Source organism: Podarcis vaucheri, assembly GCF_965113315.1.
Source record: "Podarcis vaucheri genome assembly, chromosome: 13".
In the NCBI taxonomy this organism is placed as follows: Eukaryota; Metazoa; Chordata; class Lepidosauria; order Squamata; family Lacertidae; genus Podarcis; species Podarcis vaucheri.
The window spans coordinates 10943098-10956739 of NC_138751.1; the positions used below are offsets into that span (position 1 = coordinate 10943098).

Here is a 13642-nt window from a genome sequence, read left to right on the forward strand (position 1 = left end):
TCTTATCAGGTGCCAAGGGGGCAAATCAATGATGGAGGGTTGATCCTACTTGGCAGGCTCCCCAGAGGTTTCTGGTTAACCGCTACTGGAAATAGGATGCAGGGTCAGAGAGCCCATCAAGGCTGCCTTTCTCTTCCTTATTTAATTGCCTCTCTCTATCCTTTCTGTTCCACAGGAAAACCCCAGTGAGGAAGATGCTGCTATAGTGGACAAAGTTCTATCCATGCGGGTAGTGAAGAAGGAGGTGAGAACATTTTATCTGCTACAGGGGGGTGAGAAGAGATGAGCTTCCTGCAGCATGCTAGCTCCTGCCCATTTATTATTATTATTCCCCTATAGAGACTTGTTCTTCCAGCTTACACAACGCCACAGCTCGCTAAGGCAATAGTGGCGCCTTTTGGCAGTATTGTTTCAAAGCAGTCTTGGTGTTGCCCGTAGAAGACTAGCTGCGTAGTTAACTCCATTGCGTACCCCAGTGCTCTTTCATCTGTTTATAGCAGTGGTGCTATAGTCACCACTTTATATAAACACTGTTTATAGCAGGGACGCAGGTGGCACTGTGGGTTAAACCACAGAGCCTAGGACTTGCCGATCAGAAGGTCGGCGGTTTGAATCCCCGCGACGGGGTAAGCTCCCGTTGCTTGGTCCCTGCTCCTGCCAACCTAGCAGTTCGAAAGCACGAAGTGCAAGTAGATAAATAGGTACCGCTCTGGCGGGAAGCTAAACGGCGTTTCTGTGCGCTGCTCTGGTTCACCAGAAGTGGCTTAGTCATGCTGGCCACATGACCCGGAAGCTGTCTGTGGACAAACGCTGGCTCCCTCGACCAATAAAGCGAGATGATCACCGCAATCCCAGAGTCGGTCATGACTGGACCTAATGGTCAGGGGTCCCTTTACCTTTACCTTGTAGCAGTGGTAGAGAAGCAAATCCAGCCCTCCCTGGAGTTTGGCATCAAGTAGTTCCCAAGTTCATACTTCAGCAGACAATCTGGGAATACACACAAAGGGCACTCCTAATGCTTCCTTTGCAGCTGCGGCTTGAAATCAAAGCAAAGACTCCTACCAAAAGCAGGACTTGCCCTTAGCGGACCACAAGCCCTGCTTTCTGCAGGGATCAGTTCTATTTGGGAAGTGCGAAGATGTGCTGAATGCTGGGCTCACGTTCTATAAAGCAATTGAAAGTGCAGTTATGAGGCTCCTGGTCATTCCTTTGTGGGTACAACCTTACCTGCCCCACACCTGATGACCCATGGCTCAGGTGTAGGCCGGGCAGGAGAAAATGACCTCACGGGCCAAATTAAGCCTCTGGGTTGGAGGTTCCTCATCCTTGGCTTATAGTAGAACCACTTTGAGTGGTAAAGCGAAAGAACGGTATTGGGGTGGGGGAAGAGCACTCCATGGGAAATCAGGTGACAAAGCGTGAGGGAGAGGGATGATTTTGTATGTATATATTTGTATGTGATCATATGTGAGCCCAAACGCATCAGAGGCTGATAGCCAGAGACAACATTTTGTGCATCATTTCTGTTCTGTGCGCATTTCCTTCCTTCCACCCTCCGCAAAACCAGTGCCGGATTTATTTATAAGCTAAACAAGCTATAGCATAGGGCACTGTTCTCTTGGGGGCACCCAAAAAAATTAAGAAAAAAAAACTGGATGGACATTTCCAAAATATAAGATACAAACCAAATAAATAAAACCTAATACAGCAACAGTGTTTTGTGTTGTGTAGGCTCCTATGAGGTAAGTAATGGGCCCTGCCTGCTAGCCTGCTCCCTAAAATATCACTGGTTTGCTCATTTCTATATATAGGGTGCCTACATTCTGCATGGATTGGTTGCATAGCAACATGTGCGAAGGGCTTTAGATACCTATTAGGTCAGGCTTCCACAACCTCGGCCCTCCAGATGTTTCGAGACCACAATTGCCATCATCCCTGACCACTGGTCCTGCTAGCTAGGGATCATGGGAGTTGTAGGCCAAAAACATCTGGAGGGCCGAGGTTGAGGAAGCCTGTATTAGGTCCATAACTTACCATATAGCATATATTAAACACAAAAAAACAGTGGCAATTTGTTGTTGACAAAGGACAGCTGGACATATAAAGGGTCCCATTATCTTCAGTAGCTTAGGGCCTCATCAAACCTAAATCCGACCCTGCCACAACTATTACATCCCTGTTTCCTTTTCTTTGGCTCTCTGATTTCACTTTCCACCCTCTCCCATTTACAGCTTCCCACCGGACAGTTTACAGAAGCGGAAGAATTCTTCGTGAAATACAAGAACTAGTGAGTAGGACGTGGCTTCTTGTGAGGGCCTGTGCTGTAGCAGCTAGAGTGATGCACTAGTACCTGGGAGATCAGGGGTCAAATCCCCGCTCTGTGTGACCTTGGGCCAATCACGATCTCTCAGCCTAACTTCCCTCCCACTGGGATTGCGAGGATAAAGGCGATGCCTGTTGTATAGGATGATGCCCATTGCAACTACAGTTACCTTGGTTCTCAAACTTAATCCATTCCAGGAGTTGGTTCGACTCCCGAAACCATTCAAAAACCAAGGCATAGCTTCCAATTGCCTGCAGGAGCATCCTGCGCACAAGCGGAAGCCACGTCGGGCATTCGGCTTCCAAAAAACGTTCACAAACCGGAACACTTCCGGGTTTGCGGCGTTCAGGAGCCGATTTGTTCAACAACTAAGCTGTTTGAGAACCAAGGTATCTCTGTAGTAGGGGGAGAGGCAGGGAGGACAACACTAGGAGGAGCCAGAGCAAATCAAGTTGGAAGGGTCCCCCAATAGTCATCTAGTTCAACCCCCTGCGATGCAGGAATCTCAACTAAAGCATCCATGGCAGATGGTCATCCAACCTGCTTATGAATTGATAGATTGCGCATGCCGCACAGGGAGTATTTCCCCTTCCTGTTAGGTACCCCTTTTATGGTCATCCTGGAGATTTTCAATGTATTCTTATTCTCTTTCTCCCTTGCTTCCTACCCCAAACCACATCCTGCCTCTGCGTCTTCTCCAAGCTCCTACTTGCACTGCGAATGGGCCACCATCGCTCAGCTGGAGAAAGACAAGCGGATCCACCAGAAGCTCAAGCGCTTTAAGACCAAAATGGCCCAGATGAGGCACTTCTTTCACGAGGTACCTAAGGGACTAGACGCTTTTTCAAGAGGAAAGAAAGCTGAGGTCCTCAGCAAGCCCAGCTCCCAGATTCTTTCTATGGAGTGCACACCCAGGTCTTGCCCACACCTCCTGTGTTTTGTCTCCGTAGGACGAGGAGCCCTTCAATCCAGACTACGTGGAGGTTGACCGCATCCTAGACGAGTCGCACAGCATTGACAAGGACAATGGGGAGGTGTGTTGGTGTCTTGGAGGAGGTTGGGGGCACTGCAGGAGGATTTGTTGCAGATTGTGACCGGATTCCTTGGGGCGAAGGATTGGGTGCTTTCAAAAACAGCCAGCTCCTTTTTCAGCCTGCCCCCCAAGTCTGTCAATTGGCTTCAGAGGCTCTTTCCTATGTCCCACCACCTCTGGAGCTTTGACAGGCGGGCACAAGAGGCAGAGACTTCTTGGTGGTAGCACCAGAATTGTAGAACTCCTGTCCTGGGAAAGATCGGCCAGGTCCTAACTCCTTCCCATTAATGTTAAAGACGTATCTCTTTCGAGGGGCTTTACAGTGATGACTACTTACCGTATTTTTCCGTGTATAACATGCCCCCTATTTGGGGGGACTCCAAATTAAGAAAATGGGGGTGATTGCCCAGAGTTGTTGAGCTCTTTTTAGAGGCGATTACCAAATATCGCTCACCAGCCTGACCTGTGCTTCAACGTCCCCCCTGTGCACTATCCATGTATAAGAGGAGCCCAAATTTTTAACCTACTTTTTAAAGAAAAATTGTAGTCTAATACACAGAAAAGTAGTGTATGTTCTCTGAAGTATACTGCTGCTTTTGAAATGGATAGACATGCACACACTGCTTACTCCTAGACTTTGTCTGTTTTCATGGCACTTTTTATTGATAGCAATAAAAGGTGGTAGCGACCTCTGCTTCAGAGTATCTGTAGAAGTGTGTATACACACGAAAGCTCATACCTAGAAGGCTTATACTTAGTTGGTCTTTAAGCTGCTACTGGAATTATTTTAAAAAAATATTTTTGGGGAAAGATTCTTTTAAAGACTGTCTTAAAACAAAAAGACTAGATTCTCTTAAAGGAGTTCTTTATTATTTTAATAATAATAATTACTATTATTATTTGTCATCTTGTTATTTATTGGGCGCTGTGGTCTAAACCATTGAGCCTCTTGAGCTTGCTGATCGGAAGGTCGGCGGTTCGAATCCCCGCGATGGGGTGAGCTCCTGTTGCTCGGTCCCTGCTCCTGCCCACCTTGCAGTTTGAAAGCATATCAAAGTGCAAGTAGATAAATAGGTACCGCTCTGGTGGGAAGGTAAACCACATTTCCATGTGCTGCTATGGTTTAGCCAGAAGCTGCTTAGTCATGCTGGCCACATGACCCGGAAAAACTGTCTGCGGACAAACGTCAGCTCCCTCGGCCAGTAAAGCGAGATGAGCGCAGCAACCCCAGAATCGTTCGCTACTGGACTTAACTGTCAGGGGTCCTTTACCTTTTATCTCTTTTTTAAAGAAAAAAGTTTGCTTGTTCTTGAGCAGCTCTGAATATAGCTGTACAGGTGCAAAAAATAAAAAATCTATTGACTAAATAAAGAGGCTATTGTAGCTTGCAAATGGACCCTAAGCATGCACATGTCTCTTGAACGCTCTGCAGCCGGTGATCTATTACTTGGTGAAGTGGTGTTCACTCCCCTACGAGGACAGTACGTGGGAACTCAAAGAGGACGTGGATGAGGGGAAGGTCCGGGAGTTCAAACGCATCCAGTCTAGGCACCCGGAGCTGAAGCGCGTGGTGAGTGACACCTCTGCATTTCCCCTTCCCCCAGAATTCTTGATACGTGGACTTCTCTGCTGCGTGGACTTATCTTCTGTGGTTGTTGCAATTAGGTGGTTGTTGCAATTTTGGCTCAGGGTAATGTTGGAACACCTGCTTCTTTGCTCCAAGAAATATATCCCTGGCCCAACTTCTTTTAGCCTATTTTACTTCATTGTTGTAAGGCTAAAAGAGAGTGGGACAGAACCATGTATGCTTCTTTGAACTACTTAAGAGGAAAATGAGATATAAGTGTAATAAATTTTCATTCTTCCTACCCCCTTTTAATTTTTGCTTTAAAAATCAGGATTTTGTTTTAATTTTTGCAAGTGAGGATGATTGCATCTCTGTGAGGCTTTGCACCCCACTGGTTTTTCAGTATATTTATATGATTTTTTGGTTATAAACTGTGATCAAGACAATTTTTAAAAAATCTTTTAATATTTGAGCATCCCTAAATGTGACTTCTTTTAAAAAAAAAAAAAGGAAGGAAGGTAATTCATAAATGAGTAATTTGGTTATTTCAATGGGTCTTTGGTTTGGGTGTTTTGGGTTTTTTCCTGTTGGTTGTGGTTCTGATTTTTTTTTAAAAAAAAGTTTTAATGCTCACTGTATATTCCTGTTGTATGGGCAATCGTTTCCGGAAGATATTTGTATTTCGAGGAGTTTAGTGATCTGACATGGTCATGTCTTCCTGCCTCTGTTTACTTTCCCTCTCTATCTCTTGTTCTGCTCTTTGATGGCTGAGAACAGCCATTGATTTGTTGGAAGGAAGTGATAATGCAGGCTACCTTCTTTTTTTATATAAGATATTTATTAAAGATTTTTGGATATAAGAAAAAAATAAAAATAAACATAGAAAATAATAAACAATTAAAAACACACATTAATTTTCAATAACATAACTTCCATTCCCTTATTTCCTCCGACCTCCTCATACTTCCCTTCTTTGTATTCCAGTTCAATTTGTTAGTTCAGCAAATCCTTACCATTAAACTTTTACCCATTTATAATCCTTTTTTCATATCTCCTAAAGCATTACAGCTGGAAACCACTTAGTTTCTAGCCAACATCTTTCTAGCATTCATTCATTTTACAATATTTCTTTAAATAGTCCTTAAATTTCTTCCAGTCTTCTTTCACCGACTCTTCTCCCTGTTCTCGGATTCTGCCAGATAATGCAGAGTACCTTCTGACCCTCTTTGATGTTAGACATTCATTGGAGGAGCATGCGGTATTGGAAGAGGAGGCTAGCTAATTAATAATCTGCACTAGTTAGTTGGGCAAGGCATGTAGGCTAACAAGTTAGCTATCTGTAAATCGGATGGTTTTGGGGCATAGTTCTGAGAAGCTTGTGCACGGACTGATGGCCCCAGGGCCGTGCGACCTCAGGCTACCTGGGGGTCACTTTGCCGCTTCTTAAGGGCTTCTCAGTGGCAGGTCGAAGTGCTTGCTTGATAATGTATGTAATGCTTGCTGTTTAGAATAAAATCTTTAATCTTCTCACTCACGTGTGTTTGTATTGCTTCTGAATCTCATTAAAAGAACCACCTTGCATTTAGCAAGACGCCTGTCCATTTTATTTCTCGCTAACCGACTTGGATTTTTTATCTGGGGGTGAGGGAAGGAAGGCGGTATTAAAATCTTCTTAATAAATAAATTCCAGTCCTGATGCGTTAATGAGAAATCTTTAGAGGTTGTTCTATCTGCAAGGATGGAGAATTGGTGGCCTTCCTTTCACCCCTGACCTTAGGTCGTGCTGAATTAGGGCTCATGGGAGTTGGAGTCCCACAGTATCCCGAGTCCCACAGGTTCTGCAGCTCTTGATTCCTGAGGTGCAAAGCTCTATACTTTTCTCCTTTCAGGCCCGTCCCCAGGCTGGTTCCTGGAAGAAATTAGAGCTGTCTCATGAATACAAGAACGGCAACCAACTGCGAGAGTATCAGCTGGAGGGTGTGAATTGGTTGCTGTTCAACTGGTACAACAGGTGAGCCCAAGGGAAGGAGAGGAGAAGAGCAGAACACTCTGCTGTCATCCGCATTTGTATCCTGGGTGCTAAATCAGGGAATTAAAGGTATGATAGGTTCTCTCATCTGTATATATACAGGGTCAAAGAGCTGTATAGAACAGTGAAACACCCACTCCCATCTATCTGGGAATTAGAATACAGTGGTGCCCCGCAAGACGAATGCCTCGCAAGACGAAAAACTCGCTAGACGAAAGGGTTTTCCGGTTTTGCATTGCTTCGCTAGACGAATTTCCCTATGGACTTGCTTCGCAAGAGGAAAACGTCTTGCGCTTTTTTTTTAAAGCCGCTTGAAGAGGCGCAGTTGCGACGGACCGTGCTTCGCAAGACGAAAAGACTCGCGGAACGAATTCTTTTCGTCTTGCGAGGCACCACTGTACAGTGGTACCTCGGGTTACATACGCTTCAGGTTACTGACTCTGCTAATCTAGTAATAGTACCTCGGGTTAAGAACTTTGCTTCAGGATGAGAACAGAAATCATTCTCTGGCGGCGCAGCAGCAGCGGGAGGCCCCATTAGCTAAAATGGTGCTTCAGGTTAAGAAGGGACCTCCGGAACAAATTAAGTACTTAACCCGAGGTACCACTGTAATAGAATTTTAAGAGTTGGAAAGGGACCCCAAGGGTCATCTAGTCCAACCCCCTGCAATGCAGGGATCTCAACTAAAGCATCCATGACAGATGACCATCCAACCTCTGCTTCAAAGCCTCCAGCAAAGGAGAGTCCTCTATCTCCCACGGGAGTCTTTTCCAGTAATTGTTAGCAGCTCCCCTCCAGCTTCTTAAGATTTCAACAGGTGTAGTGTCTGTCCCTCCCTACCCCCCACAAATTTTCAAGCTTCTCTTCACACCCTTGAGGGCTAAAATCTTGCTTACTCCAAGGCAAAATCAATCTGAAATTATTTGGGTGGTGCATTGTCCATCCAGTTCAAAATGCTGCACTTCCTTGGTCCAACGGGCACAGTACTGCTTTCAGTGCAATCGTACGCATGTAGTCTCAAGAGGTGATGATATTTAATCCCTATATGATTTGTTTAGGGTTTGCAGCCCTAGATCCTTAATATCCCAGCTATTAATAGACAGACTGGCTCCTGAAAGCCCCCCAAAAAGAACAACGGCTGAGTCTGCCCTGTCTTCCTCTTCAGGCAAAACTGCATCCTGGCTGATGAAATGGGCCTGGGCAAAACCATCCAGTCGATTGCCTTCCTGCAGGAGGTTTACAACGTGGGCATCCGGGGGCCCTTCCTGGTCATTGCCCCTCTCTCCACCATCACCAACTGGGAGAGGGAGTTCAACACCTGGACCGAGATGAACACCATCGTCTACCATGGCAGCCTCGCCTCCCGCCAGATGATCCAGCAATACGAGATGTACTGCAAAGATTCCCGGGTATGGTATTTCCCCCAAAAAGCAGTTTACAAGAATCCAAGCACATCCCATCATATGGACCAAACTACAAAATAGCTTTTCGATGGGAAAAGCTCTGTCTTGAACGCACAATCTTTGCTTGGGAAGGGGGCTCTGGAGTAGTGCAAAGATGGAAGAAAAAGGGATTCTTGGGTATTGCACTTGTCCCTGCCTTCCTGAACACACCCTCTGGGGATTTGAATGTTACTATCAATGGATTATGACACTTCAGCAGTCAGGTTTATCATGACCTGGGGGGTGGGGGGTAAGGTAACAACAAAAGTGAGCATTGGGTGATGGTTGAGATGAAGAATTTTGTTCCAGTGCCACGTCTGCTTACACAGTCATCCCCGCCCAAAGGTATCTGGGAGTTATAGTTCTGTAAGGTGCAAGTTTGGGGATTAAACCCATCATTCTGAACTGATTGCAAAGCTACAGTTCCAGGATTCCTACTTTTTCTTTTTTTGTGGAGTGGGGGGATTTGATTGCATCTTCACAATCTCATCTGCCCCTTTACAGTTTCTGTTCATTTGCCTTTGGATTAATAACAATAACAAGAAGGACTAGCAACTTAATAAATAGAAATGCATATGTTGGGGGAGAAAGCAAAAACCATGAGTAACTTAATGTTCATATACTATCTGAATGCCTTCTTTTCTGTCCCCCAACAGGGCCGCCTGATTCCAGGCGCATACAAGTTTGATGCCCTGATCACTACTTTTGAGATGATCCTGTCGGACTGCCCCGAGCTAAGGGAGATAGAGTGGCGTTGTGTCATCATTGACGAAGCCCATCGCCTTAAGAACCGCAACTGTAAACTGCTGGACAGTCTTAAGCACATGGACCTGGTAAGGGAACCCTATTTTTTGCTTTCCTGCCTTCACCGGTGTCAGGAGTCAAACCTTGTTTCTAGCTTACAAGGGTGAGACGAAGTACACAACTTTGGGGAAATGAGTTTCTAGCCCTTAAGATTGTCAAGCAGGAGTGGGAAGCCTTTTTGGGCTCTGCAGACCACCCACCTGTCAATCACCTGGCATCTCAGTGATGTCAAGTGCAAGATGCTTTGAAAAGCAATGGGGGTTCCCCCACCCCTTCATTTTAGCAAGGGATGGGATGCAGGCCCCTTTCTGAAGCAGGGAGGGGGTTGCAACAGAATCTCCTGCTAAAACAAAGGAGAGGTTTTTGGGGAAAGGGATTCATGAGTCAGATTAGATGCCCCAGTAGAAGTGCATAGGCCAAACCACACGATGTCTCCAGTGTTGAAGGGTTCAGCATAGCCCCATAGAGCTTTGCCTTTTCTCTCCTCCCCACATCTAACAGAAATAATGATATCAAAGTTTTTTGGACATATATGTGCAGTTGTTTGATTTGCCACCTGTATATGGGGGTTGGTAAGCAAGGCTCAACTTCCCTATCCTCAAACCTCGGATAGACCTGCAAGCGAGTCTGTTGGCATAAATGCCAGTCTCTCTGTTCTCCTGTTACCTGAAACCTTGGGGCTTATTGGAGGGCCTGACTTCTTTTGCAGTTACACACATACACACACTTCATCAATGGAGCAGGCCTGAGCTTGTGTATTGACACCTCCCTTTGCCTTCCCCCTTCTTCTAGGAGCACAAAGTGTTACTGACCGGCACCCCCCTCCAGAACACAGTGGAGGAACTCTTCAGCCTCCTGCATTTCCTCGAGCCCTCCCAGTTCCCCTCAGAATCAGAGTTCCTCAAGGACTTTGGTGACCTCAAAACTGAGGAGCAGGTAAGCAGCGGTACTCGGCCCTCGCCCTTCCTCCACTGGCTTCTCCCTCAGCTTCACTTCCCATGAAGGGGATTTCAGAGACTGCACAGTGTAGCTCTGGATCCACGGAGGGCCTTTTCAAGGGGGTGGGTGGGCTTCACCACTGTGCTTCTTTCAAGGCAGTGGGCGTAACTCCCTCTTGTAATTGGGTATTATCCGCTCCCGGGACCCAACCAGCCAGTCCCTTCCTACTAGATTTTAAAAGCCATGGTGGGCAGGAGTCAGATAATTGCCCTCACCACATGAGTGTCTACATCATCTGCCTGCAGCAATTGAAACTGATCCCAATGTGGCGACTTCCACCAATTTTTCTTCCAGGGCAGTCAGATTCCCCATTACTCTCCCAATTTAACTTACTCTATCCATCCGTTTTTCTCTTTCTTTCTTTTTCTTTCTTTTTCTTTCTTTCTGTAGAGGGCGGGTCTCCTTTCTCTTTAATGCCTTGTATCCCGCTGTCCCTCACCCAGCAGACATAGAACCCAGGAGTCCTGGTTCCAGCATTCTGACCATCTCACCTACTACATCACTTCTTGCTCTCGAACCATTCCAATAAACACTACGTGGTTAATTCTCTGTGTGTCTGTCTCTCTCCACCTCATACACACACACACACACACACACACAGACACACACACGACTGCTGCCTCTGCTCTCTCCACTTATCAACCCACCAACTCTTGCCAACCTCCCTTCCCTCCTCTCCTTACATCTCACCCACCTCCTCAAAGCTTGCCCCAGCCCTTTTCAAGGAGGATGGGAGGCAGCTTGGCAGACCATTTTCTGCAGCAGCACCCCTGCTTTAAACACCACTCCTGCTTTGTTTAATACAGAGGGGGAGGCACTGCCCACTCACCTTGAAACAGCTCACCTGGGCTGTTTGCCACCCGAACTGCTTGCTTGCTAGCCTGCCTGCCTGCTGGTCCGTCGTCACGTTGGGGTTGCCATGGCTGCCATGAACTGTAGCATGACAACAGCATGGCAATCTTATTATATAGTAAGATATACACGCACAACCCAAGGAGATGAGAAGAACCACATGGGAAGCTTTTCTCGGGCACTCTTGAGTTCCTCCTCCATCTTCGCCCTTCCTCCCAGATAGGCCCATCTCTTAAAAGAATCTCTTCTCTGTCCACCCTCCTAGGTGCAGAAACTGCAGGCCATCCTGAAGCCCATGATGCTTCGGCGGCTGAAGGAGGACGTGGAGAAGAACCTGGCCCCCAAGCAGGAAACCATCATCGAGGTGGAGCTCACCAACATCCAGAAGAAGTACTACCGGGCCATCCTGGAAAAGAACTTCAACTTCCTGTCCAAAGGGGCAGGGCACAGCAACATGCCCAACCTCCTCAACACCATGATGGAGCTACGCAAGTGTTGCAACCATCCCTACCTCATCAACGGCAAGTTTTTTTAAAAAAATATATATATTAATATATCTATATTGGTTTTTCAAGTTACAGTTGTACCTCAGCTCCTAAACGCCTTGGGAGTCGAACGTTCCAGCTCCTGAACAATCAAAAACCAGACGTGACTGTTCCAGTTTTCGAACCTCCAATGGGGCTTCCGATTGGCTGCAGGAGCTTCCTGCAGCCAATCAGAAGCCGCGCTTTGGAAGTCGAACGTTTCAGAAGTCGAACGGACTTCCGGAACAGATTCTGTTCGACTTCCAAGGTACGACTGTACAGTTTTACAATGACATATCCAACATACAACATAAAGACCAGACTTCAGAGAATCTCCCCCCGGGCTTCCCTCCTCCCCTTTGTGGGACCTATTGTTAGTCATTTCCTCCTGCATCTTTTATCATAATCCAAATATTTTACATCTCCGTTATATCCAAAATTCACCATTAAACTACAGGTGTTATTCCAATCCTACTAACAATTTTAACTGTTTACAATGGTTTTTAAGATAAATTATAAATTTCCCGCATTCTTCATTAGAATTTGGGTCTTCCTGATTTCTGATTCTTCCGGTCATTTTTGCTGTTTTGGCATAATCCATCAACTTAATCTGCCATTATTCTCTGGTCTGGACTTTATCTTCTTTCCATCTCTGGTCCAATAACATCCGAGCAGCTGTGGTCGCATACATAAATGATGTATTCATCAACGGCAAGTTAGCCGGGTGGGCAGGAGGGGGGTGGAGATCATTTCAGAGACAGAGTTTCTGGTATGTTGGATCAGTAGAAATAGGGCAGGGCTGGTTTTTAAAAGCAGGTCTCTAGTTCTCATTACATTGGGGGAGTGGTTTGCGGTATAGTTTCAGTGCTTTCAGGCTCTTAGAGGAGGGAGAAAGGTTGTTTTCTGCTGCTCCAGAGAAGCGGACACGGAGCAATGGATCCAAACTACAAGAAGGAAGATTCCACCTAAACATTAGGAAGAACTTCCTGACAGTAAGAGCTGTTCGCCAGTGGAATTTGCTGCCAAGGAGTGTGGTGGGGGTCTCCTTCTTTGGAGGTCTTTAAGCAGAGGCTTGACAACCATATGTCAGGAGTGCTCTGATGGTGTTTCCTGCTTGGCAGGGGGTTGGACTCGATGGCCCTTGTGGTCTCTTCCAACTCTATCATTCTATGATTCTATGATTCTTTGCCTTTTGGCTTCAGGGACCCTGTGAGTCTATTCTGACATGCCCTCTCTCTCTTGCTCTGCCCCCTCTGCCGAATCAGGTGCCGAGGAGAAGATCCTGACCGAGTTTCGGGATTCCTGCCACCACCACCTGCCCCATGATTTCCCCTTGCAGGCCATGGTGCGCTCCTCTGGGAAACTGGTGCTGATTGATAAGCTGCTCCCCAAGTTGAAGGCCGGCGGGCACAAGGTGCTGATCTTCTCCCAAATGGTCCGTTGCCTTGACATCCTGGAGGACTACCTCATCCAGAAGAGGTGAGGGCTTGTACCAGGAAGAGACCTGGGAAACTAGGGTTCAAATCAAAGTACAATGATATTTGGAACACACTTAAATTTTTTTTTTTTTTAATGTCATTTATAAATAACCCTATATGTATTTGGATAACATTAACACACACACATATCTATATATTGGATAAGCATGTATGAAATTGTAGTTCTTTGCATGTGTAGTGATATATTATACTTCCCCCCCCCTTTTTCTTTTTACATTATTTTGTTCAGCTGAAATACTTTCTATAAAAAAATGAAAACAATCAAATCCCCACTTGGCCGTGGAGCTCATTGGGTCACCTTGGGCCAGTCACTGACTCATAGTCTTGTTGGGATACTGCCAGGGAGATAAAGTCCATCATGGCCCCCAAGCCGTGCTGCCAGACGATCCATCGATCTCCCGTAGGCACGCAGTATCAGCAATTAGCGACATGAGTTTCTAGAAAATATCTTGCCACATTCCAGAGCTCATGCACACTCTTATCAGCAGATAATGCACAGCAAAAGTCGCACTCAGGAGAGCACTATTTACAAGTTTTATTCTGCGTTGATCAGAACAAAGAAAGACATGA

The 13642-nt window shown here is 46.1% G+C and overlaps 1 protein-coding gene across 4 annotated transcripts in view; it reads left to right on the forward strand.

The window, feature by feature from the left end:
- CHD8 (chromodomain helicase DNA binding protein 8) overlaps positions 1-13642 on the forward strand; it is a 69335-nt gene that overhangs the window by 25215 nt on the left and 30478 nt on the right. For all 4 annotated transcript variants that reach the window (XM_082195727.1, XM_082195730.1, XM_082195728.1 and 1 more), the window contains 11 exons: positions 176-244; positions 2232-2287; positions 3026-3143; positions 3274-3357; positions 4789-4926; positions 6813-6934; positions 8118-8361; positions 9051-9227; positions 9991-10134; positions 11315-11570; positions 12839-13052. In XM_082195727.1, coding sequence (XP_082051853.1) covers positions 176-244; positions 2232-2287; positions 3026-3143; positions 3274-3357; positions 4789-4926; positions 6813-6934; positions 8118-8361; positions 9051-9227; positions 9991-10134; positions 11315-11570; positions 12839-13052 — 1622 coding nt within the window. The remainder of the gene's footprint in view (positions 1-175; positions 245-2231; positions 2288-3025; positions 3144-3273; positions 3358-4788; positions 4927-6812; positions 6935-8117; positions 8362-9050; positions 9228-9990; positions 10135-11314; positions 11571-12838; positions 13053-13642) is intronic.